Source organism: Lepidochelys kempii, chromosome 5 (assembly GCF_965140265.1).
Source record: "Lepidochelys kempii isolate rLepKem1 chromosome 5, rLepKem1.hap2, whole genome shotgun sequence".
Lineage (NCBI taxonomy): Eukaryota > Metazoa > Chordata > Testudines > Cheloniidae > Lepidochelys > Lepidochelys kempii.
In genome coordinates, this window is record NC_133260.1 from 16,316,989 (window position 1) to 16,344,148 (window position 27,160).

At 44.2% G+C, this 27,160-nt stretch overlaps 1 protein-coding gene across 6 annotated transcripts in view; it reads right to left on the reverse strand.

The window, feature by feature from the left end:
• Positions 1 to 27,160, reverse strand: part of MYO5B (myosin VB) — a 372,896-nt gene that overhangs the window by 173,856 nt on the left and 171,880 nt on the right. For all 6 annotated transcript variants that reach the window (XM_073343525.1, XM_073343528.1, XM_073343526.1 and 3 more), the window contains exon 5: positions 13,169 to 13,325. In XM_073343525.1, coding sequence (XP_073199626.1) covers positions 13,169 to 13,325 — 157 coding nt within the window. The remainder of the gene's footprint in view (positions 1 to 13,168; positions 13,326 to 27,160) is intronic.

Sequence of the window (27,160 nt, forward strand, 5' to 3'; positions counted from 1 at the left end):
TTACTGTTTAACAGTGCGATTAATCACGATTGTTTTTAAATCGCTTGACAGCCATAATTTGCAGTCAGAATCTAACTCACAGATCAGAGTGAGCCTTTATAACGTCTGACAGAAGGAAATTCAGACTGCACAAGCACAAGAGTGAATTGTGTTTACAAGTCAGATAAGAAGCCTGAAGCATCTCCTAGAGAAAGATACACTAAAAAAAGCTTTATTTGTCTATGCATACCAGAAAACTCAATGAATCAATGTGCTGAACGCATCATGACTGTCAATTCACCTGCACATTTGAACCACTGGGAACAGTATTTGGGACATTCAGCTCCAAAACAGCAGGTGACCACTATCAGCTATATTAATACTAAGGCTTCTATGCTTATATCCCTCTTTGGTTCAGCCACTGGGAGTCAACCGGTTTATATATATTTGAGCAGGTCTGATATTCCATGCAATAGGGTGTATGTGGCATCATCCAGATCTCCACACCAATTAAGAGTTTGTCTTTATGCATAAGGAATCCAACAGTCTGGTGTAAATCTCCGAGTGCACACATTTTGCCAACATCATGGCTGTCAGACAGATCTTGCAGGAAAGAATTCAAGGGCAGCACTTAATGTTCACATTAGTTTGCTATAACTGCAATACCTTTCCCCCCATACTTCAGTTAATGTTAGCGGTACTATCATATCACACAAAGGTTACAGGGGAAAAACACAATACTACTTAGTACATCTTTAAAGCACTCTACAATCAATAACCCAGATCAACACATCTGTCAGATGGACAAATATTATTAACCTTATTTTACAGGAGAGGAAATAGAGGCATTGAGAAAATAAGTGAACACATTGCAACACATTGAGTCAGTCAGTATCAATGACAAGGTTGGAACCTGGGATTCCTACTTCTTGCTCCTGTACTCAAACCACAGGTCTCCTCCCCCTACAGTAAAAATAGCACATTTTTTATTAAGTTTGGCCACTCGCTCATGTGCTCAACTTCACTTTGACTTAAAAAGGACTAAGCGGATGAAGAATAAGGCCTCTATCAAATTTAGTGCTTCTTTTCTTGGGAAGCTGTTTGCTGAGACTGAAAACTTCTATTGAAGATTGCATCATTTGAGCTAATAGGAAGGGGAGAACCTAGCATTCTGAAAGTCCTTGTGAAAATCATCAGATGATATGAAATTTATGCAATGATTTCTATCTGCTCATATTTCACATTACAGGAATACCTTAACATTGAACCTTTGTGACTGGAGAAACTGCTGTTTTGATGCCCAAAGAAAGGTGGTACATATGTTCTACAGTCCGAGCGAGCCTGGTGGGCTAGCAGCAGCCCCAGCACCCAACGATACACAGGATCTGTGCTGGATGCTCGCTTCATCACAAAGTCAAGGAAATTAGAAATTCAGAAGATTCACCACACTGGACATGTATTCCATTGGGGGCCAGTACACACACACACACTCCTCAAACTTCTGCATTATCCCTAGCAACTGGCCATTCTGGTGCGACACCACCTTGGCAGGACATGGATGCTGCAGACCACGAGCTTTTTGCATCAAGACCAGAGGAGCGGGGTTGCTGGGGGTGTTTTTCCATGATAAACAACCTGGGGCAGCTTCTAAAGGAACTTCACAACAACACCTGACTGTATAGGAAGCATTAGGGCTGGGGTGCTACTACTGTACCTTAGGGTTCCCGAGTGATCAGAGTGGCTCTGCAGATGCTGCTCTGCTTGGGGAGGAGGTTGGAAAAAGAATTATTCTCCCCTTCTCCCTCCCCCTGCACATCTCCACCGCACCAGCTAAGCTCCTTGCCCTGGGTGCTCAGCTGAGGATTTGACTCTTCACATCTGATCTATGATAAAGGGTTTATTAATTCCATCCTCTCATCAAAGCCCTTCTATATTAAAAATCTGTCATTAAAACTCAATCCACCAGGGATCCCAGCTTCAGACGATGTTGTGTAAGTCTCCATTACAGGCATTTGCATTTGATCGACTAAGCAGGAACAGAGAAATGATTATATGGTCGATACTGATGGCCCTGCAGGAGATAACTCCATCACAGAGCACAGTGAAAAAACGAAAAACAAAAATCAACTACAATCAATCTGTCCCTTGAGTATCACATCTTTAATTCAGATAGCTTTAATATGACCCTCCCAGAAGTCTCTAAACCAAGCTGGATGCTCAGAGATACCAGACAGACTTGATAACAACTTAATAAATTTTAGTAAAAAAATAGTAATGTGTATCACGGTAACTCCACAATCAAAGGCCCCTAAAAGGACCAGGCCACCTCTGAGTGAGGCACTGTACAAACACACGGGATGATATGATCCCTGTCCTGAAGAGATTACAATCTAAAACAGATTAAAACAAACAATAGGAGGGGATGATGAGAACTCCTGCACCTCTTGTAGGAAATGAAAACATAACAGTGGCTCACATCTATTACCACATTTTCCACAAGGAGTCTTTCTCCAATCCTGCAGCCGTCCAACCTTTCCCTGGATATTACACTTCAGCCTCTCTGACATTATAATTTGTTGGTAAATGCCGGAGAACATAAACCCTGGCAAGCATCTAAAGTTGGTGAAGGATCAGTATACTACTTATAGCTAGGGCCGGTAGCGCCACCTATAACTAAGGGTGCCTGACACTTCACATGGTAAGACCCTGTTTTCAGGTGCCTATAAAACTGTCTGATTTTAATAATTTTGGCTGACATTTTCCAGGCCAGGAGTCTGCCTCAGCCTGGATTATTTTGGAAAAGTTCAACCAAAACGGTTCAGCTATTTCAAAGAACAAAGAGAAAAATATGTTGTTTTGCCCAGGTTAAAAAATTTGGTGATGTTTCCTGTTAAATACTCATCGACTAGAACAGGGCCTTGAAATTTGGCAGGGGTGTAGTCTTTGCATCAGGAAGGTGCCCTTTACAACCTCCAGGAAAAAATCAGCCCAAATTTAGACAAGCTATAAACTTTGGGGGGAAAAAAAAATATCACAGGTCACACAAGCGCAGTGGAGACTTGTTAGAGCTTTCCAGCTAAAGTCCTTGAAGATTCCGGCTGCATTGAGCGTGCTATAAACTGTGGCTGAGCAAACTCTCTCTGAAATTGTGGGTCTGGGCAGCTGCAGGCTGGGCTGGACTCAGAACCAGGCATGTGAATGGAGAGCAGGGAGCTTCCCTCTGGTGCTGCTCTCAACGTTCCCTCTGCTGGGCCCTGGTATTGAGGAGAAGGAAACTGCCTTTTGCAGAAGGCACAAGAGCCAGAACCTGGGACGCAGTGGGGAAGGGGCCGGGGGGGCGGGAGATAGTAGATTGGGGCAAGGAGACAGGGGTTGAGTGAACCAGGAGCTGAGAGTGGAGAGACTGGGACTGGCTGAGCAAGGAGATGGGAATGGGAGCCAGGGAGGGAAACTGGGTCTGGCTGAAAAGAGACTGGGAGTAAGAACCAGAGGGGCGGGGGAGAGATAAGTAGGGAAAAGACACATTGATGAGAAACTTGAGCATGGGGAGAGAACTAGGACTAGCTGAGCTGGGAGCCAATGGGGAAGAGGAATGCGAAAAAGAACCAGGAGGAGGAGGGGAATTGGGAGTGGCTGGGCAAGAAGACTGGGAAAGAGGGGGAAGTGACTGGAGATGGCTGGGTATGTCAGCTGGAGAGGATGAGGAACCAGGGATGGGGAAGAGACAGGAGTTGGACAGCAATGTGCTGGAGGGGACAAAGCAGAAGGGGGTGAAGCTTTTGGGGGTGAATGGGTGAAAGAGTATGTGCCCACTAGAGCACATTCTGCTCCAGAGCCTGGAACGCAACGCAAGATTCTTGAGTTTCACCATTCCTCTGCTGTCAACAAGTGTGTGTGAAACCCATTGGCAAAGCATGTATCTTATCCTCCTTTAGTGCTGGTCTACTGAGGATTACAGCTTATTTTTGTTATCTGTTACTCCATCAGTTCAAGTGGCAGAGGTCTGAGTGGGGGCGTCAAGGTTCCTCCCCCACTCTGAACGCTAGGGTACAGATGTGGGGACCTGCATGAAAAACCTCCCAAGCTTATCTTTACCAGCTTAGGTCAAAAGTTCCCCAAGGTACAAAATATTCCACCCTTTGTCCTTGGATTGGCCACTACCACCACCAAACAAATACTGGTTACTGGGGAAGAGCTGTTTGGAAACGTCTTTCCCCCCAAATACTTCCCAACCTTGCACCCCACTTCCTGGACAAGGTTTGGTAAAAAGCCTCACCAATTTGCATAGGTGACCACAGACCCAAACCCTTGGATCTGGGAACAATGAAAAAGCATTCAGTTTTCTTACAAGAATACTTTTAATAGAAATAGGAGTAAATAGAAGTAAAAAAATCCCCTCTGTAAAATCAGGATGGTAGATACCTTACAGGGTAATTAGATTCAAAACACAGAGAATCCCTCTAGGCAAAACCTTAAGTTACAAAAAAGATACAGACAGAAATAGTTATTCTATTCAGCACAATTCTTTTCTCAGCCATTTAAAGAAATCATAATCTAACGCATACCTAGCTAGATTACTTACTAAAAGTTCTAAGACTCCATTCCTGTTCTATCCCCAACAAAAGCAGCATATAGACAGACAGAGACCCTTTGTTTCTCTCCCTCCTCCCAGCTTTTGAAAGTATCTTGTCTCCTCATTGGTCATTTTGGTCAGGTGCCAGCGAGGTTACCTTTAGCTTCTTAACCCCTTACAAGTGAGAGGAGTTTTCCTCTGGCCAGGAGGGATTTTAAAGGGGTTTACCCTTCCCTTTATATTTATGACAGGGCGCTAAAGATCCCGATGCTGCTGTGGAACCCTGTGCGTGTCAATAAGACGCCATACAACAGAATGTTTTATTTTTCAGTTTGCTTTTTAAAAAAAAAAAAAAGCTATGCAATTGCACACAAAACCCCCTATGTTCAAAGATTAAGGTTGCAAAGTCAAATCCTCAAAATTTAGGAAATGCCAGAATTAAGGTTGCTGGTGCTATTCAGCCTCACTGTATGTAGGCATTATGGTAAACTCTTGAATTACATGATCACCTGCTATTTTTTCTCCACAGGACCCCTGCCTCATTCAGGGCACAAGATGGATCGTGTTCACGTAACTATTAGATATTTTGTTCTCTCTTCATTTTTCAATCTGTTGCCCATACTATGGCGCTCCAAAGACAGAATTATTAGTTTCCTCGTTGGCTTTTCTGTGGCACTCATTGCTAACAGCAGGGCTTCTGACGTTGTTTTAACCAATGAACACCCATAAAACATCTGATACAAAAAAAAAATTAAAATTGGTGTTTATCCAAGAAACACCAAAAAGCTCCCCGAAATGGCTACTTGTCTGTAAGGGCTTGTGGACCTGGAGCAGCAATGTGGACTATGGGGGTGTGATTTCTAAAGCACATTAAACTGGCTGTGCATTAACTGGTCAAAGTAGACCCTGCTGGTGTTCACTAAAGGTACCCTAGTCAACTGTAACACAGCGCTGTTTGAAACAGCACTATGTTAAAGCACACTAGGGAACAGTACAAGAGACTATTCATTACTATAGTACATGGATTTCATTCTTTGGGGTTTATTTTTAGCAATTTTTGCATAGATGTCCAAAAATCAGATTTCAGGGGGGAGGGGGCTCACTCTTTGCATATACTGTAATGAGTAGTGCATATTATACACAGATACGTACTTTAGTCATTACAGTATATACAAAGAGGCAGCCCCCCAAAACCAGATTTTTGGACATCTATATAAAATGCAAAAATTGCTAAAAATAACCCCAAATAAAATTTATAACCCATCCCCAAAACAGACCCCCCCCACACACACACACAGCTTCACAAACTTTAATGAATTTATTTTCACAAAAACTCTGAGATGAGTGGGTATTATCATCATCCTCTTTTTTTGGTGGGGAACTGAGGCACAGAAAGCATTAAAGTAAAAAATCTACTATATTTTTGGTGCCCAATTTGAGTTACTAAGGGCCTGATTTTTCAGAGTACTAAGCGTTATATAGCACTTTATAGGTTCAAAGCACAGCTCCCATTGACTTCAGCTGCAGGTGTGATTGCTTAGCACTTCTGCAAATCAGACCCTCAGGTCTTGCCAGGCAACCAGAAAATGGGCACTGAATGAGATGGGGTCCTGTGGAAAAAATAGTATGTGATTCTGTAAGTAAAGATGGTATCATAATGAATATGCAACATTTGAGGGCTTGACTTTGAAACCTTAATGTTCTTTTAAATAGTGTGTGTGTGTATGTGTGAGTGAGAGAGAGATTACTTCTACAACCCATAAATATTCTTAGCCCTTTACACTAGATTCTCTGCCTCCAGAGTGCTCAAGTATTTACAATCCAAACCAAGAGGAGAACATGGAATGGAGAAAAAGAAAAAGGAGAAGAACAAGAGTACAATAAAATTATGGGGTCACTCAGGAGGGACGTTCATGTGTTTTGAACATAATGAAGTATTCTACAGTGGTTTTATATTTAAGTGTGTGAGATGCTATCATTTACACAAACCTCAAAGTGGATGTTGAGAAGGAATTTCAAAGCGGTGAGAAAGAAGACATGGCAGGTGGGCTCAGGAAGGGAGTTTGAGGCATAGGAGCAGCATGAACCAAGACATGGAGGACAACAACATACCTGGACACATGAATCAGATTGAGCTGTAGACCTGTTATATCAAGTAACATCACACCAGAGCATACACACACTATCTCTCTATATTTGGTGTGCTAGTATATCTTGTTAAATCTAATTTTAAAAATCCCCATGATTGTACGCCGTGTTGTTGTAGCTGTGTTGACCCCAGGATGTTAGCAAGACAAGGTGGGTGAGGTAATCTCTAATCTCACCAACAGAAGTCGGTCCAATAAAAGATATTACCTCACCCACCTTCTCTCTCTAAAAATTCTCATTGGCAATCCCTGTAAAAATGTGGTTGGTAACGTATCCAAGTAGTGGCTAGATATTACTGTGATGGGCACCCGAAACACAAATGAGATTCAATATCCAAGACATGAAACTACATAATGGAGCTTACATGAAAAAATCCTGAAATTATAGCAGCTCTCTTAGAGCCAGCGACCTCTCTTGAGGTTTAATTTTGTTTTATTTAATGAGTGCCCTGCTGTGGTATCTAAGTGCCATGAACACTAGTACCTGAACTATAAGACCCAGAAGCTGTAAATACGAATGCATGTGCTTTACTCACATAAACAGTCTCGTTGACTGGCTTAACTTTGTTCAGATAAGCAGTCTCATTCAAGTCAAAAGGACTACTTATTCTGGACCCTGATCTTTGCAGGATCAGGTCCCAAAATTGCTCATCTTCTGGAGAATCTTAGATTCTGTATCTAGCAGTCACACACTGCCTTTCCCTACATCATTAACTTGCTTTTGTGAAATTATTTAAAAAAAAAAAAGGATTGAACCTGACACGTCACAGAATGAGGGAAATCAAACCCCTGAGGTAACTGAAATTAGAGATTTAGAGCAAAAATTTCAAAAAGTGCTTAAGTCCCACTTTCAAACGAGACATAGGCACTTTAAAAGTCAATAGGACTTGGGCTCCTAAGTCACTTCTGAAAATGGGACATAGGGGCTTTTGAAAATTTTACCCGTAACAGTTATATCTGTAGCACACAAGCATCACCTCTTTTTCTCTTCTCTTAAATTGGTAGAGGGATGACAAAGGGAATCTTTCTATTTTATTTCACTTGCTGTCAATTGTCTACAGGACGTTCATGCTTATGGTTTAAGGTCGGACCTCAATATGTGGGTCAGGTCAAAGAAGTCAGGCCAGAGTTCTGCTGGCGGGCTTTCAGCTGCAGCTCAGAATTGAGAAAGTACATTCCTTTTCAATGGAACAAGAGACCACTGGCTGGTAGAACAGCAGAATCCTAACACATTTTGTCATATACACCACAATCAATTCTCTTAGCCACACAAATTGAAATTAGAGTTGGCAGAGAGTAGAGATTTATTTTCAGCACATGTGGAAGAAGGAGCCTTCAGAGAAGAATATTGACAAATGGATGCCGATAATAAAGACAGTGCTCTCAGCATTTGAGAAAAAAGAACTCTTATTGAAGAAGGCACATTGGACTGCACCAGGGAAACACTAGGACTGGAACGGCCCCAGAATTGGAAGAAGGGAAAGGTGGCTTAGAGCCATTTATCTCCACAATTTCCCAGCGACTCCATCATCAAATGTATCTTGACCACTTCTGATGATCTCCTTCAGTGTCTATATTTTACCAATGGGAGAGAGATAGGGTTCTGGTAATAGTGAGCAAAGCTGTCCTGTTCTCTGTAGAATGGCGAGGAGGTGCAGTATTCTAGTCACCTGCAGTTTTAAAAAGATCCAAGTTACAATCCTGCATTAGCAAGGAGATGGACTAGAGGACCTGACAAGTCGTCCCCCTTTCTAAGGACTATGACAGCTGCAGCAGAACTGCACAGTAAAACAGAACTAAAGACAATTTGCCATGACTGAAAACTGCTGGAGTTGCACAGGATTAGCTGGAATGAATTATTTGTCTTGCCTTAATGTGTGGAGGTTGCTAAACACTCAGAACAGCGCTGAGAGTAAAAGGAAAGGAAGCCATGACATGCTGAAAATAGATGGGTGAGACACAGGGTGCCATTGCCTAAGAAAGGGGAACGAGCAAGGGTTGACAAGTTCAAACCAGGGGTATTTACAGGACAAAGAGCTTCTTTGGAAAGGGTATTGATCCCATGCCAGAACAGCACTGGTACCAACCATTGGTGTAACAGCTGAGACTTCACTTAAAATGGAACGGGGCTGACGATAAACACAAACTTACAGAGAACCCATTGTGATCAATTATCGCTCAGCTTTAGGAAAGCTTGGTTCAAGTCAGTTACTTCAGGTTTTTAAGACAAGTGAGCTTCGTGCCGGTGATAGCTGCCAGACTAACATTCCTGGTATTTCATGCCCTCTCTTTATTCATGGGACAGGTACAGCACAGGAGGGCAGCAGTGCCAATTTCCCCCTTACTACCAGCGTGTGCCTCAACCCTTACTCCTTCAGGGGTTAGAGGATATTTTTAGTCACCATGCCCATACACGCAGACTCTGTGGGTGCTCCAGGGCTGGAGCACCCACCACCCACAGCTGCTCAGTGGGACCCCACCCAAGCAGGTGATCCACGGGGCACTACTGATCAGCTGTTTGGCAGCTGGGAGAGAGGCTTGGGGAAGGGCAGAGAGCTGCGGGGCAGGGGGGACTGTTGGGGCAGGGGTGGAGTAAGGGCAGGGCCTCAGGGAAAGAGGTGCAGTGGAGGCAGGGCTTCAGGGCGGAGCGGGGGCGGAGCACCCCTGAGGAAAAATAAAAGTCAGCACCTACGACCCATGCCCACTCAATCATCATTCAATTTTATTTAGTACTTGTATAGCACCCATAGTGTGTTGGAACTTTACAGACATGTAGAAGGACATGGTCCCTACCACAAGGAGCATACAATCAAGGTCAACAACTTACCAGTACAATGAAGTACCTCTCAGGTGAGACTGCCAAACAAGAATGCTGATTAACAACAGTTTGTGATGGTGGTTTTCTGAGGTGGACTTGTCTACACTTAGTCCACTAAGAATTGGATACATCACCACATCATTTAATATACTCTAGGGCTGTGGTTCCTCATGTGCCATCCACTTTGCAGACAAAGCTTGGAAGGATAATTGGTAACCTTGTTGATAGTATGAGCAAAGAGGCTGAGTGAATGAGCTGGAGACTGAACGCCCTTCTCATCTCTAATAATGGTCCCTTCTCACATGTACTGAAACACGTTCTCGGGGCACTGTGAGGGAAGCGTGCTCTTATGACACGGATATCCCTAAAAAGTGAAGTCCTCCATCATATAACAGGGGCAATCTGGCACTTTTCTAAATTCACAACAATGAAAATTCATCCGTTTTATTGTTACAGATGTACAGGGGTGTCCACTGGGGCATCTGCCACCCAAAATGGAAGAGGCCTGTCATCGCAGTTAAGTTATTGTACAACAGTGGCAGCTCTCCAGACCCAGCATAGGCACTATGGGCTGTGCCTACAATATCTGCAATAAATGCAGCCATTAATATATATTTCTTCAGCCACTTTGGAAAGGATAAAAATAAAGCTGCAGTCTAGATGCATCCAACAACTGTATGTAAAAATCCCTTCAGCCAGTATGGCAATGGTTAGGACAGGGACCAGCTCAATATTCCCACAAGTAAATCATCTGCCTCTCATAATCCACTTGGTAATGCCTCAGTGTGCCAGGGTAAGAGTTCAGCCCTGATTTCAGGTTATAATCAACAAAGTCCCGAATATCCCAGGCTCAAGTTATAAAAGGGTACGTCTACACAGCAAAAAAAGACGTGCAGCAGTGGGTTTGTCTACACAGCAATTTAAGCCCAGTTCAAGCCAAACTCCCCTCATGTCCACACTTCAAATGTGCTAACCTAGGGCTCAGACCCAGGGGCCCAGGACCCCGCAGGGCTGGAGAGTCCGAGCTCTGTTGGTTTCCTGTATGCACAGGCCCCAGCAGCCCTCTGGATGTATCCCAGAATTCCTGGCGACAGAGGAGCAGCACTGAAGGCAGCCAGCAGCGCCATTACTGTCTGGCCGAACGCAATCGCCTTTCCTGCTCCTCCTATGCTGGTAGCTTTGGCTCCAGCTCCTCCTCACTGTTGTGCGACGCGTGTCCAGAGCAGGGAGCAAAGCTGACAGGCAGAAGGCAGCTCCTGGACATCAGGATGTTGGGATCATTCCTCCCCCGGCCATGCTAAATTGGGAGCCCTGCCACTCCCTCGCCCTGCAGAACAGCCACTTGGTCCTGCTCCACTCTCTGGCCCTTGTTCCTAAACCCCACAGCCCTCCCTGGGGCTGTGTGTGCCGGGGTGACTGGGCTGCGTGCACGTTCAGGACAGCAAGTGGGAACCAGCCCCCGAACTTCCCCACAGCCTCCCAGGGAGCCCTTATCCCTGCCTCCCAGGGTGCAGGAGCACACTGTACACAAACCCTGGGGATGCACTTCACTGTTCTGCAGCCAACAGCAGCGCGGCTGGGGTGTGTGTGTCTTTTTCCTCTGAAACCTACATTTTATGTCAAACTTCAAGATAAACAGACAAAAACAAATAAAAACAACCAACAAACCATCTCCGTGGAACATCTCGTTTTAAAAATTAAGAATTGCAACGTTTCATTTTAATTGTTTGACAGCCCTGGACACTGACATCCTAATTACCCTCAGAACAGGTGCACATGGGCATTTCCTGCCAATGTGATTCAGCTGGGAGCTGGAGAGCCCAATTCTCAGACTACAGCCTTCTCATACTGCACTTATTCTACTGACAGCCACCAAAGGAGTTCATTATGCTGTTTATGTACTCAGGTGCTTCTTAAGGGTCAGAACATTCTTAACCTAGGGTTAAAATGCAATGTAGATGCTCAAGCCCAGGGGTCCCTGACACAGGACAGCTGACTCGAGTCCCATTAACCCTAGGCTTACATTGCTGTGTAGACATAGCCAGGGAGCCTCAAAGCCCAGGTCAACTGACTCCAGCTCACACTGCAGGGCTAAAAATAGCACTGTAGACATTCAGGCTCTGGCTGGAGCTTAGGTGCCAAACCCAGTGACCGGGGGGTGGGGAGGGGGTCTCAGAACCCAGGCTCTAGCCTGAACCCGAATATCTACACCGCTATTTTTAGCCCCACAGCACAAGCTCAAAGTCAGTTGATCCAGGCTCTGAGAGTTGCTGCTGCAGGTTGGGTTTTTTTGGCTGCATAGACATACCCTAACACAGCAACTAGACACCCGCGGGTGGCCTGTGCCAGCCGACTTGGGCTCACAGGGCTCGGGCTGAGGGGCTTTTTTATTGCTTTGTAGACTTCTGGGTTCAGACTGGAGCCTGGGCTCTAGGACCCTGTGCAGTGGGTGTCTGTTGCTGTGTAGACATACCCGAAGAGACGTTTCTCCCTGTCTGATCGGGTTATTGTGAATTACCGATATTTGTTAAGCACCACCACCATCCTTGTCAGTGTATCATTAGATGCACTGTTTGTCCAGGCTTTTCACTCAGTTTTAAACTCACTGGTTAGGCATCCCCCTCTCAAAATCATTTAAAGTTATGCTGATGCTGGGGGTTGCAGAACATTTACTTTTAACATCAATCAACAAGACTAAGTTCTTTGGGACAGGGACTATATTTTTAACCACATCAATTCAAGCCATCAAAATGCCACAGCGATGGATGTCCTATAAATGCCTTCATTAGTAAGGCGAGGGGAAAAAAATTTAATTCAGGGCAAAGAGATCTCCACGTGCCTCGTTAGCAGGTACTATTGCCAATAAGTGCGAATAAGAGAATATGAAAAAAGTGGGTCTATGTTGATTCAATCTATAGATTCAACAGACAAACCTCTCTCTCTATATGGAATTAATGAAAACGTTAGGGATGCTACAAGACGACAAGCGAGGAGAAGGAAGGTGAAGTCTGACAGACTATTAATGACGTAGATAAGGTCACACAAACATCATGTCTGAACTCTGCTACCTGTAACCTTCTTTATACCAAGCTGTTATTAGCACAGTTCCAGCAACATGGAGATTGTTCGAACGGTCTCCATGGAGTGTTCAATCCTTGGCCTCACTCCTGAGACCGCCAACAAGTGGGCCAGTTGTGGTGGGCTTCCTCCTACCCCCATCTCCATGATAAAGAACTAGAAAGAGACCCAGCGTTGGTCACATACACTGGGTCACCACACAGAGACATTTTAACAGCTTATAGTCACTACCGTCCTGCGACAGATTTTTTAAACCGGTGACCTACACATAAAAAGTTGCCTGAACTAGTCAATCCCAATTATTATTTTTTTTAATTGACTATATTTAATAATTACATAAAATCTAGTTAGAACAGCTATATTTTCCTATTCCTGGATCTCACTTCTGAGACTGAGACAAGTCCTGTACATAGACAGGATGACAGAAAGCCCCATCTACAAAATAGAGGGAGGATCCCAACCCTGAAGAATCCCACCCTAAATTGGTGCTATTTGCTAATGCTAGAAACAAATGCACACAGATTGCTCAAAGTAGAATAAAAATCTATGTAACTTCTGTTGGGCCAGCTTTACCTCCATGATTGGACTGGATGCAAGGACCTTCTCTTCAATGTTGGTCTCACTGGCAGAGCCACCAACGGATGCGAAGAAGCGCATGGCATATTTGGCGGAGACTGTCTTTCCGGCACCGGATTCTCCACTTACGATAATGGACTGGTTCTTCTCATCCCTGTGTGTCAGAGGAGAAAGGCTTTTTATACACTCATCTGCTTGTAAAGCTCTGGGTTGTCTCTCCCACCTCCAATGGCTCTTGCTTTGTGTTTCTGCATCCTCGTATGCAGCTCAGTTTGTTTTCAGTTTCCCTTACGTGCATAGATTCTAGGATGAATGAAGTATTCATGCTATTGAAAAAAGCATTACCAATACAGTGTCAGAACGATACATTTCCCAACTGGAAACTTTAAAAACAGAATTATTTTAATCTTATCACCCACTGCTACAATTACAAAGCACCACTGCCTCCTACTGCAGGGAACCAGCATCCTGGCATTCACCCCACAGCACTACAGTTCTCCAATCACGATAATCCTGCTGTTTAAGATTCCTCCTATCATCACTCAACAGGATTTTGCTGGATATCAGCCACAGACTATTGTGCTCTTGGTCTCTCCCACCCTTCATTCCTTTTAAAAACAGAAACTGATGTTTCATCTCAGCATTCCAACCAACAGAGAACTGGACCCACAGCAAGTACGTTAATATGCCCTTTAATAGTGGAACTCACTGCTGTAGGACACTACTGAGATACAACTTAGTACCTTAAAAAAAAAAGGGATTAAACATTATGTCGTAGACTCCTGTTGATTCAAAACCCTACTATCCGAGCCTCTGCATTATCTGAATCAGCCCCCTTGTCCCTCAGCATGAGATATGTGCTGCAGAGGGACAAGGAAAGGGTTTGGATAAGAGAGCAGAGATCCCTGTCTGGAACTGTGAAGAGGAGGAGGAGAAGCCTTCAGAGGCAGGTGAGGCCACCCTGCTTCTGAATGGCTCCTGCAGAGCCCCTTGCAGCCCCACTGTCACTGTGGGGAAGGAGCGCGCCTGTGACAGCATGGCTGTGGAGGGCTGACACAGGGCTGGTGAAACTTGATCCCTGCAGGAACAGCAGAAGAGTCCTGGCTGGGGCTCTCTGGTCTGCCCTGTCAGGACCACAGCCTCCCTACCCTCCATCCCTCGCACCAGCAGGGATTGAGGGTCACCAGCTCTAGAGCAGCAGAAGGAAATTTTACCACCATTATAAAAGGTGTATAAATAACAGAAAATATAAATGGAAGAGACCTGTTAGAAGATCTAGTCCACTCCACTGCCAGTGCAAGATATAGTGCCCGGGAAAAGGTCATACTCTGATATCAAACTGGTAACAGTCACTGCTATTTAAACCAAACGGCAGAGAGAAGACATCACATGACACTGCAAGCCCAGCGTCTGAAGGATTCCTTCATTTCAAGGAGAGGGTCTAATCCTGCCACCCTTACTATGATCTCAAAAATTAACACGACTGTTCATGGAATGAAGTGCTACTCATAGGGTTGCCAGGCGTCGAATTTTTTACTGTAATGCCCAGTTGAAAAGGGACCCTGGCAGCTCCAGTCAGCACCGCTGCCCACGCCATTAAAAGTCTGGTTGGTGGTACAGTGGGGCTACGGCAGGCTCCCTGCCTGCCCTGATTCTGTTCAGCTTCCGGAAGTGGCCAGCATGTCCCTGTGGCCCATAGGAGCAGGGGCGATCAGGGAGGCTCCACTTGCTGCCCGCACCCACAGGCGCCGGCTCCACAGTTCCCATTGGCCAGGAACCACGGTCAATGAGAACTGCAGGGGTGGCATGGCAGTGCACACCGCGCAGAGCCGCCTGGCTGCCCATGCGTCTAGGAGCCGGACATGCCAGCCATTTCTGGGAGCTGTGCAGGGCCAGGGCAGGGAGCCTGCCTTAGGCCCGCTGTACTACCAGGTGGGAGTCGACGGAGGTGGGAGCTGAAGAAGGTAAGAGTCACCCCACTGGAGCCCAGAACTCCACCCGCACCTGCCCCAGGTTGGAACCTCTTCCTGGATCACGCACCCCACCCCTCCTCCTGTACCCCAACCCCCTGCCCCAGCCCTGAGCCCCCTCCCACACCCAAACTCCTTCCCAGAGCCCACACCCCACTCAACCCCTCCCGCAACTCAACCCCCTGCCCCAGCCCTGGGCCCCCTCTTCTACCCAAACCCATCATCCCTGGCCCCACCCCACAACCCACACCCCCAGCTGGAGCCCGCACCCCCTCCCACACTCCACCACCTGCCCCAGCCTTGAGCCCGCTCCTGCACTCCAAACCCCTCAGCTCCAGCCTGGAGTCCCTGCCTACACCCCAAACCCCTCATCCCTGGCCCCACCCCAGAGCCCACACCCCCGCACCCTCCTGCAGCCCTGCCCCAGCTCAGAGCCCACTCCTGCACCAGCCCAGTGAGAGTGAGTGAGGGTGGGGGACTGTGAGCAACAGAGGAAGAGGGAATGGAGTGCGTGGGGGGTGGGGCCTTGGTGAAGGGACGAGGCAGGGAGTGAGGAGGGTGTTTGGATTAGTGACATTAAAAAGTTGGCAACTGTAGCTACTCAGCTCACATAAGACTGATAGAATCAGGTGAAATCCTGGCCCCACTGGGAGTTTTGCCATTGGATGTCAACAATGGGGCCAGGATTTCAGCATCATAAGCCTAGAAACATCCATGCTATTTCGGGAAGCCATGGGCACATTACATGCCAAAGGTTTTGTAGAACATTAAATTTACTACATAGTAAACAGCAAATACTCTCACCTGACTTTCAGGCTAAATTTCTATTCAGTGCAAAATACAAAAACCAACCAAACAACCCACCCTACGTTAATGCAACGTTCAGGTAACTTAGTCAAGCATTCAGCCATCAGGCAATGCCTAAGTAATATTTGCATACATGGCTTTAACTACATCCCCTTTGTGTGCATGCATTTCCCTTTGGAAGAAGATTCTTACTCCAAATTTACACCAGTGTAACCAGGATCAGAATCTGGGACACAATCCTTTCATCCACGATTACATAACATTACAGCAATATTACTGGTTTCAGAATAGCAGCCGTGTTAGTCTGTATCCGCAAAAAGAAAAGGAAGACTTGTGACACCTTAGAGACTAACTAATAAATTCGTTAGTCTCTAAGGTGCCACAAGCAATATTACTATACATTAGTAGGTCTCACCACTTTCCTGGTAAAAGGGCATATTCTTTACTTTTCCTGAATTCAGAGAAGCTGGATGGAATTTGATAAAAAATATCTTTGAACAGAGACCAAGCATAGAAAATTTCAGCACAAAAAGCAACTTTCAGAAAGAGTGAGCCCCGGGAAAACAGAGAGGCTGTAATGGAAACTATTTTGCAACTAACTCTAGCGGCTACTACCAGACACCACTATACTTTCGAGAGAGGAATCCCAAAATACTCTTTATCCAGCTACCTGGGCAGCCTGATCAGATTGCATAAAGAACATTAGCCAGTGTGGATTCCAGGTGACAGCTCCACGGTCTCCATTTATGGGACAGTTAATTAAGCAGGGTGAAGTACAGTGCTTGGAAAGATAGGAGTGATCTCACCCAAGCAGCAAACAGTTCAGAGAGAATCTGTCCCAATGCGTTCCCAAGGACGGAACAGGTCACATAGCTAGATTATGAATTGCTAGTGCATAGCTGTCTGCTCTCCAGACTTCTTGCTGAGTTAACACCAAGCCGTCCTGTAAATATGAATGGCTCACAAGGACAGGATGAGGCTCTATTAGACAACATATTGACCTCTCACTTCTGTACTCCCTAGTATGATGCACTGTGAAATAAGCTATAGGAAGCACTGACTTGAGAGGAGGCCACAAAGTAACAGCAGTACCACATTAAACACCTAATAAAAGGAACTGGTAACTATTGCTAGCTCCAGGCACAGAGAAGAGGTACCCAATATGACAAGCAGCACTGTTCAGTTGAAGGCCATAATAGTTGTACCCCCGGAGCAGATTGAGGAAGTGATTTAAGGCCGCTAAAAAGGGAAGCACTGCAGTTAAACTGGTGAAAAGATCCGTGAGGGTTGTTTTGCTAATCTTGCTAAAGAACTATTTGCTGGGTTTCCTGTGGAAAGTAATTTTCCACATACAGCATGAAATCAATAGGACCACCACCTATATGTGGAAAGAAAGAAGTGTATTCTCATATGCAAAAGGGAAAGACAGAAAGCAAAAGGCTCTGGAATTTGCCCCAAAGTGCAGATGAACAGATTATCCCTTGCTGGGTGAGGGAGAAGAAATGAAAGAAAGAGGTCACATACATAATACATCAATCTGCACTGCTTCTCCTGGATTTTTTCCTTCCTAATGGAAAAGTGTCTCCCTCTGCCAATAAATTCATAAAGTAAAGACAGACAAGAATGACGCATAGACTAAGGCCAGAAGGGGACAATCATGATCTAGTCTGATGTCTGCACATTGCAGGCCACTGAACCTCACCCTTCTACTCCTGTAATAGACCCCTAACCTCTGGCTGAGTTACTGAAGTGCTCAAATCACGATTTAAAAAGACTTCAAGTTACAGAGAATCCACCATTAACTCTAGTTTAAACCTGCAAGTGACCCATGGCTCCATGCTGCAGCGGAAGGCGAAAAAACCCTAGGTCTCTGCCAATCTGACCCAGGGGAAAATTCCTTCCCAACCCCAAATATGGTGATCAGTTAGACCTTGAGCACGTGGGCAAGATGCACCAGCCATCTGGGAAAGAATTCTCTGTAGTAACTCAGAGCCTTCCCCATCTAGTGTCCCATCGCTGACCTTTGGAGATATTTACTACTAGCAGTCGCAGATCAGTCCTGATACTGGCTCAGGAAAATCAGGCCACATCAGCTCAGTGGAACATATACAGATGATGTAAAAATCATGTTCAAACAGCCTGATCAAGGATAAACAATAATTTAACATAAGAGGATGAATGCAGCTGACAATCCCCATGCCATTCTAAATATCTTGTTGCACCCATAATGACTGTCACGTAAGACATGGTGCACCTTTTCTTCCACTGCATATTTTACTGTACTCATTTTGCAAACAAACAATCTCTAATATGATCCTAGGCCATATATTTTATGATGCTAAGTTCTTAGCTATTAATGCGTGTACCTTCTGTTCTGGGCACAGCCCTCATCAAGGACAGGAGACAGTAGAGTACTTCACAACCAGAAGTAGGTGGGAGGGAGAACCCAACAGCTTTCCTTTCCCTACAAGAAAAGCTCCTGCTAATATGGATTTAAGTTAATCAGGATTATAGCAATAGTTGGGGCACCTATTGGACTGTGGAAAAATAAAAGAATCATTGATCAATAAAGTGTGCTATCTAAATTCTTTACCAGCTCTTTGGCAGCATCTGGACTATGCTGTTTAGCTCACAGACTGCTTCCCCGCTGCCATGCAGCTTGCATAGTTCTGTACCAATGCAAAGTGGAGGTGGAATGCCACCATTCAGATCTGGCTGCATTCTACACTTGCTTTGTACAGGTGTCAATGACTTCACAAGGCAGCAGAGAATCACGTTCGATCTCTTTTAACCCTTCTCTTTTCCTTGTTCTTGCTCCTGATCCAGCACTGGCCTCTTCTGTCCTGCCACTGATGGGGCAAGAGCCTTCTCCTCTTGCCATGTGCCAAGATCTCTGTATTTCTCTGCCTCAGGGACTCTTCATCCCTTCTCAGATCACAGCTGAACGCATCTTCTCACCTATTCCTCTTAATCTTTCCTCGTTATTTTTACAATGCTTCTATGGTATTATAAGGCATTTGGGGGTACAGTTTGCAGGAAAGATGGTGCACAAAAGTTGTATTATCTCCCACAAAGTTTTGATTTTCTGATACAGTTACAGTTCCCCATCTCCCCTCAAATTAAAAAACGTGCCTTATACAGAGTGAAGCTTTGACAAAAAGTCTAAAGCCATAGAAAAGGAAATTACCACCAGCACAGTCTTTGAGAGCCAATTAAGCACGACTTGTAAAATCCAAGTTATAAGGCTACGACCACCAGCAAGACATATCAGAATCTCAGGGCAGGGACACTTTCTGTGTTTGTATCCTGTGCAATCCTGAGCACATCCTTGCCACTTAAATATTTTTCAGTGGGCTGCATCTGTCAAGGGATTACCACCACTCCTCTCCTTTCCCTGCAATATTCCAGGCTGAACTGAGCATTTTTCTACTGTAGACAGTTGGGTCACTGCTGCTGCTGCCGCCTTCTTCTGAGAATTTTGTAATCGCAAAATAGCAGGTTAACGACCGTACACTTAAAAAGTCAAAGAAATAAACAACTAAATGGGTGTGTGTATATATGTATTTTATAGCAGTTAAAATATTTTGAGGATAAAAAGTTCTCACACACACACATATATTACTACTCTGACACTTTAAATCAGATGTTAGAGATGGAAGGCACCACCTTACCAACAAAGATTTTTTCCTTTGGTATTTTTTCTAATGTTTTGTCTAGTCTAGTTTTAAATGTCCCACCTAATGGGGGATTCCATCAATTATTCTTTCAGGAATTTGTTCCTCAAGCTCTGGATCCAGGCCATATCAATGGGATTCAGATTTGATTATGAATTAGCCATTTCGGTAATATTTTGAGTTCTGTTTGCTATTTCTCCTGTCTTTTCTGTTTAAATGTATTGTTGTTCACCCACACATACTGATCCCAGTGGATTACAGTGTGATAAAGGAAGGAGCAAACACCATTTGCTGCTAATACAATCAGCTTCGCAGGTCACATTTTTCTGAAGTTTCACAAAGATTTGCCTTAACTACTGACCCATTCCTGTTCAGAATGAGTCAGCTAGGTTCTCCAGGCCTGTTGAGGTTTTCTGCCCTTTTTCTATTTGAAATACTAGCTACAGTACTAAAAACAATTGTGAGATCACCTGGATCAAATGGTTCTTATCTTTCTAGTTAAACTCTGGATTACACAAGAATGATCAAAGTGATAGTTTCTACAAAAGAAAATGCCTTCTCTCTAAAATTCAGTCAATATTTTCCAATGAACTGATTTTTGTTTTCCTCTGTGGCAGCAATCACTTGTCTGACACATCAGATGGTACATCCCCCCTTCCCAAAGACTGATTCTTGATGAAAAGACACTACTTTGAAATGCAGACAATTCTTTGCACCTAAAACAGGAAAAGAATACCCATGCCACAGGGTATAAGGGAATCAACAGCTGGGGTCGGGAGGAAAAAGGATCTAGGCATCACTGTGGACAGTTTGGTGGGAAAAATACCTGCTCAAGGATTAGAAAAGGGAGAGGGGGAAAGGAAATAAATGTGTGGTTGTATTCAGACCATAATAGGTAAAGCATTCTGAAAATATATATGCCTGACTTGAAGCTGGGGTTGAAATTCCTAGCTTGAGAAGACATACACGTCTAGCTCTGATCAAACTAATGTGCTCAAAATAGAGCACAGTCAGAGTGACAAGTCACCCCGAGTATACACCTAGTGTCTCAGACAGGTATATACTTGGGGTGGCGAGCCCCTCCCACCACCACCCCTACACTCTATTGGGTGACTGAGCTAGCACCGGCATGTCTCCTCAAACTGGGAATTACACACCCAACTCCAAGTGTAGACATGCCCCCAGTGATTTGCTCAAAGTTACAGATGAAGTTTGTGCCAGAGTAGGGAATTGAACCCATGTCCTAATATAGTGCCCTAACCACTGAACCATCAACCTAGGGCAGGCACTGGCAGAGCAAGCTTTCCCCTCTGCACACCCCCATTGATACCTCTCAATATTATTCTTCTGCAGAAAAAGACCTGGAGATTACAGCGGATGAGAAGCTGGACATGAGTCAGCAGTGTGCCCTTGTTGCCAAGAAGGCTAACGGCATATTGGGCTGAATTAGTAGGAGCATTACCATTAGATCGAGGTAAGTGATTATTCCCCTCTCTTCAGCACTGGTGAGGCCACATCTGGAGTATTACGTCCAGTTTTGGGCCGCCCCACCACAGAAAGGATGTAGACAAATTGGAGAGTCCAGCAGAGGACAATGAAAATTATTAGGGGGGCTGGGGCACATGACTTACAAAGAGAGGCGGAGGGAACTGGGCTTAGTCAGTCTGCAGAAGAGAAGAGTGAGGGGAGATTTGATAGCAGCCTTCAACTACCTGCAGGGGGGTTCCAAAGAGGATGGAGCTAGGCTGTTCTCAGTGGTGGCAGATGACAGAACAAGAAGCAATGGTCTCAAGTTGCAGTGGGGGAGGTCTAGGTTGGATATTAGGAAAGACTATTTCACTAGGAGGGTGATGAAGCACTGGAATGGGTTACCTAGGGAGGTGGTGGAATCTCCATCCTTAGAGGTTTTTAAGGCCCAGCTTGACAAAACCCTGGCTGGGATGATTTAGTTGGGGTTGTGTGATGTTCCCCTCTGGTGTTGTCTGGACCAGTGATCTACTAGGTCACTCCAATCCTTGACTCTGGGAGCCAGCCTTACCCTGCTCTGCTGTGAGAACCCCCACTCCTGGGCTGTTCACGCACAGCCTCTGGCATGTAAGCTGCTCCCAGCTACTTGCAACTGAATGACACTAGCCAATATCTCTGGTCCCAGACACTAACCTAGGAACCTCCATCTTGCAGTGTCCAATTATGCCCCCTGGACGCTGCAAGCTTATATGAGTTTGTCAATTTAACAAAGAAATTGACATGTACGAGGCTGGTTATCCTAAGGGGAGTCTCTGACATGGTTCAAACCAAATGCACTGCTTCAGGTAGAACAAACAAACATTTATTAATTATTAAGATATGTTTTGACTTAGAATCACTTAAAATCTAAGTCAGATTTGGTCAAATGAAAGAAAAGCAAAATGCATTCTAAGCTGATCTTAACACTTTCATTGCCCTTACAAACTTATATGCTTCTCACCACAGGCTGGCTGGTTGCCCTTCAGCCAGGCTCTCCCCTTTGATCAGCGCTTCAGTCACTTGGTGTGGTGTCTGGAGATGTAGGTGGAAGAGAGAAGAAGAGCATGGCAAATGTCTCTTCGTTTCCTCCCGCATGGCCTTGCCCCCACTCTTTCCCTTTAGAGTCAGGTAAGCATTATTGAGTCTCTCCAAGCATATGCTCAAATAAATTTGTTAGTCTCTAAGGTGCCACAAGTACTCCTTTTCTTTCTCCAAGCAAGGTTGAGCAATTCCCCTGGTGTGGCCTCATGCAGGTGAGTCATTGCACTGTAGCTCCCTTGCTGGACAATGGCTGTGATGGGTTGTTTGACACCCTGCCCGGGCGTTGGTTACCTTCCTTGCTGTTGCCTCTGTGAAGCTAATATCTGGATGATTCCCGCAACTTACAGCGTGTTTGAGTGACAACCATACAACACAATTCTCAACTTCATATGCATTACTGATATACGTATATAGATAGAGAAATGACTTTCAGCAGATCATAACCTTTTCACTGATACATATAAAGCATGCCTTATGAGGTAAGACCACAATTATATGTAAATGAGGAATATGGGCATTACAGCACTCTCCCCCAAGGTATAGAATATCACAGGTTGGTCCTGCTTTGAGCAGGGAATTGGACTAGATGATCTCCTGAGGTGAGGTCTCTTCCAACCCCAATCTTTTATTATTCTATTTCCGATGGATTGCCTTTATTGGGAATAGGCAAGATCAATCTTTTTATCTGCTTAAACTGCTAGCCAGAAGAGCTGGGTTCAAGCCACACACCCCAAATATGGGTGTTTAGGATCTCAAATTTTGGCGTTTAGGATCTCAAATTTTGGCTCAGCCCATTATAAAAAGAGAGGGATCATTTGAAAAATGGTCAAACCAAACCAAACCCTCAGATATGATCTCTACTAGCAAGGTTGCTAGTTGTGATGGTCTTAATTTTTGTTTCCAGTAGGAACTGGACCAGGTAATGGCCTCCTCACAGGTAGATCATCAAACAGCCATTGGATAGTAACAGCTTTTTACTTGCTAATGACAGGGGTGCAACTAGAATCGCTGATCTAGAGGTGAAAAGTTCCCTACCCCCAAAGCCAGTTCCTTTATATGTTCAATTCATCACTACAGTGCACGGAAAGGTTAATGTCAAAGGTTAACGGAACTTCTTTGTATTCTTCTTCTATCGGTATGATTATTTCAGTGAAGCACGGGGCAACAGTCATTGGTTCTGCAGCCATTAATGCAGAGGTTTTTTTTAATCTATGTTTAAGCTGTAAATTTCTATGGTACATTATGAAAAGAGGACTGTAAATCCAAAGGATGCAGATAAATGCTTGCTCTGTTTAACCAGAGTTTCACTTTATCCTGTTTAATAAATGCCCTCTTAGAGTTCTAAGATCTTTTTATATACTGCTTAAGTGGGGCACAATACAGGTAACCAATTCTGAACTCCCAACTTCCTACCGGCCCTGTTTCTGTATCACATAAACAATGACATCCTCTGCAGGGTTAAAAGTTTATTCTGTCTCCCATGCTGCTCTCTCTTCCTTGGATAAACATGGACATCTGATGACCTGTGTATGATTGAGAAATGGATCAGAACAATTGTCTGAGGGATACGGAAGAGCTCAAGTGGAAGGTAAACCTCTTGCAGCCCCAGGCTCACAGAACTTGGGAGAAGTCACAAGAATAAAAGAATCTGTGCATTTGCTTAAATGTTCTAAAAGTTATGAAACACCTAGAAGTCTGCAAAATTATGTTTCTTCTTCTGAAAGGTTGGCCAAAAGCCAGAAACTCTGGGATCTGTACAGACATCTTGAATGGGCGATTCTCCGCGATAAGGCACAACAGTCACAACTTGAACCCACAGAATTTCATTTGGTTGCTTTCCTTTCAATTAAGTGGAAATTGAATCCTTTATTTTTCCCAAAAGTTTTATAATTAAACAGTCACATTTATAGCTCTTCGCGTGCACACACCCCACTGGCACACACCCCGCCAAACAACAAGGAGTACAAATACGTACTCTGAGAAAATACCACGGTGTTTTTGAAATCCATCCATCCAGAGCAAATAGGACCTAGGTTTCAAAGGAAAACTATCAACTTCCAAATCAAGGCCAAAGTTCCTTTTTGTTTGTTTGTTGTTATTGGTTGTGGGGTTTTTTTGTTTGGTTGTCTTTGCTGAAGTTGCTAGTAATTGTGGGTGCCTCAATTTTAGGTGCCAAAGCTTACACGGGCCCCATTTTCAGAAAATTCAGAGCACCTACCCACTATTCCTTTAAAGTACTTGGCCCATATATGGTCAATAAAGTCTATCTACATTACACTAATGGCTATTTTGTTTATTAAAAGGGAGCATTCTAAAAATCCATTTTATTTTTCAGTATTTTATGCCATTTGTTTATTTTTCTGCATTTTCAAGGACAATGAGAATTGGTGAAGTCACTTTCCGGTTCTCATTTCTGCAGATTTACACTCAAACACTTCAGTAGCGTGTGTATGTCCTCAACAAACAGCTCCATTGGGTTGTGTTAAAAAAAAAAAAAACACCCTTATAGAAACGCATCTATTGGCCTTCAGTCTTCTAGAAGCATTTGTTGGGAGCTACAGCACCTGTGAAAAGTCAGGTCATTTCTTTTTAGAAAATCTAAATTGTTTGCCAAGATTTAATCTGGTGTGTCCCTTTAAGGTTTCTCTATCTACCTACCTACCTACCTGGAAGGATGAACAGTTGAGTCAGCCTTGGAAGGAGGAGTCTAGAGACTTGAAGCCAGACAATTCAATCCACTAAGCCATCCCCCTCCAGTTCTAAACTGACGTTGAAAAAAAAAAATAAAAAGCCTTTTTAGCTAATACTAATGCACAATTGCTATAAACACATTTCAGTGTAATTTCCTTTCTCTCTCTCACACACAAAATCCTACACACCAAAGTAGCACAAATAAAATTTCCCATAACTATGCAAGCCCTCATTTCTCCAATGCAGAGTCAAAGATAGCAAGAATTCCATTTCTGAAGTGGTGTAAACAAACTGGAACACAACTTCCCTGATTATTACCATGAGTCATACTCCAGTTCATTCTTGTTGCTGAAAATACACCACATATACTGTAGTCTAAGATCCATTCTTCCCCACCTGGACAGTGTACTTTGGTGACCAGAAGGAGGTAGATCTGGTTTAGTAGTTATAGCGCTTGACTGGGAGCTAGGACTACTGGTTTCCATTTACAGTTCTGACAGAGCTATGGGCAAGTCAATCTGTATGCCTCAGTTTCCCTATCTGTATTATGAAGATAACAATATTTACAGGTATGTATGTCAGGTGGGTGGGAAGGCTTACTGTTTGCATCATTACCCAAATCAAAGCACTCTGATATCCTCATATGAATAGTACACCGTACTATAATTATTTAGACAACAGGCCAAAGGAAGAATGAAAGTAACACATTTTCTCCATTCATTTTTATATCCACCTGTCCAGTGATCTAAATTTCGATAGACGTAACAGCAGAAAAATGCTAAAAGATTTCAGTGTCCAAATGTTGTGGTGAAGAAAGTACAACAGAACCTCCGAGTTACGAACACGTTGGGAATGGAGGTTGTTCAGAACTCTGAAATTCTGAACAAAAGATTAGGGTTGTTTTTTTCAAAAGTTTAATACTCACTGACTTATACAGCCTCGAAACTTTAGCATGCAGAAAAAAATGCTGCTTTCCCTTTTTCTCAGTAGTGTATGTTTAGTACAGCACTGAACTGCATTTGCTTTTTGGGGGGAGGGGTCTCTGCTGCTGCCTGGGTGTGTGGTTGACTGATTCATAACTCTGATGTTTGTAACTCGGAGGTTCTACTGTAAAATCCAGGGTTTAAGGAAGTTTAACAAGCGAGGAAAGGATCCCTCACACTCAGCTGCTTGTTCTAAATGGATAGCTGCAGATATTTCTTTAATGCAGAGTAGAGTAATGTTCCCCGTTAGTTTAACAATCTTTAATCTGCTGCAATATAGAGAAAATTCAGCTCATCAATTCTAATGCACCTCCAGGGTTTCTCTAAAAAGGAGGACACAGAGTTCAAGCTATAAACCTACATAATTTCCTCTGATGGCAACTCCATTAAGCATTGGATATGCCTTCTGAGGAAACCCTAATACTGAGAAAACTAGAGAGAGTTTTGACACTTCCTGAATATTTATTTTATATACAATTTTAAAAGTGTAAGTTCTAACTAAAGCTTTCCTCGGTTTTCACTCTGAGACCAGTCCTGGTAGTAGCGTGTAAAAACTCTGGCCTCAAGGATCTCCCCCTGCTGCGATAAACTGACTCAATGGCAGTTCAGCTCTAAAACCAGGCTTTTGATTATAATCAGAGAACAATGAAAGCATTGTTGACAATTTTCAACTCAGGACATTTTCTTTAATAAAATATATGAAGCCAGAACTTTCTGGCCTCTGTAATCTAATAGAAACTAGCCGAGCCACCCCCCAAGATCTCTACAGCTGACAGGAACGGAGACAATCACTCTAAACAAGATAAATAATTAAAGCCATGTTGTCCTAACAAGGATCCTTCATCCCCACCCTTCTAAGCTGCATCTGTAGATTTAGTATTCCCTGACTGCAAGAACCAGGAGAGTCTAGAACCTCTAGGAGAAGGGAGGGGTAAATTCAAGCCCATGATTCTATCCCTTCCCACCTCCAGCAGTACAGAAAGGCTTGACAAAGCCCTGTCTGGGATGATTTAGTTGGGGATTGCTCCTCCTTTGAGCAGGGAATTGGACTAGATGACCTCCTGAGGTCTCTTCCAACCCTGATATTCTATGAATGCCCATTTCCTCCTTTTCCAGCCCCTTCTCTGGCACAGAACTCAAAGTGTTCATCTACACTGCAATGTAAGATCAGGGTTAGTGGGACTTGAGACAGCCAACCTCTGTAAGGGAACCCTGAGCTTGAGCATTATATTTTATCCTTATGTTAAGTCTTTTCTAACCAGTGCTCGAACCCAGGGCTCTGCCCACCATGCTTGTTATCAGGAACAGCTCACATTG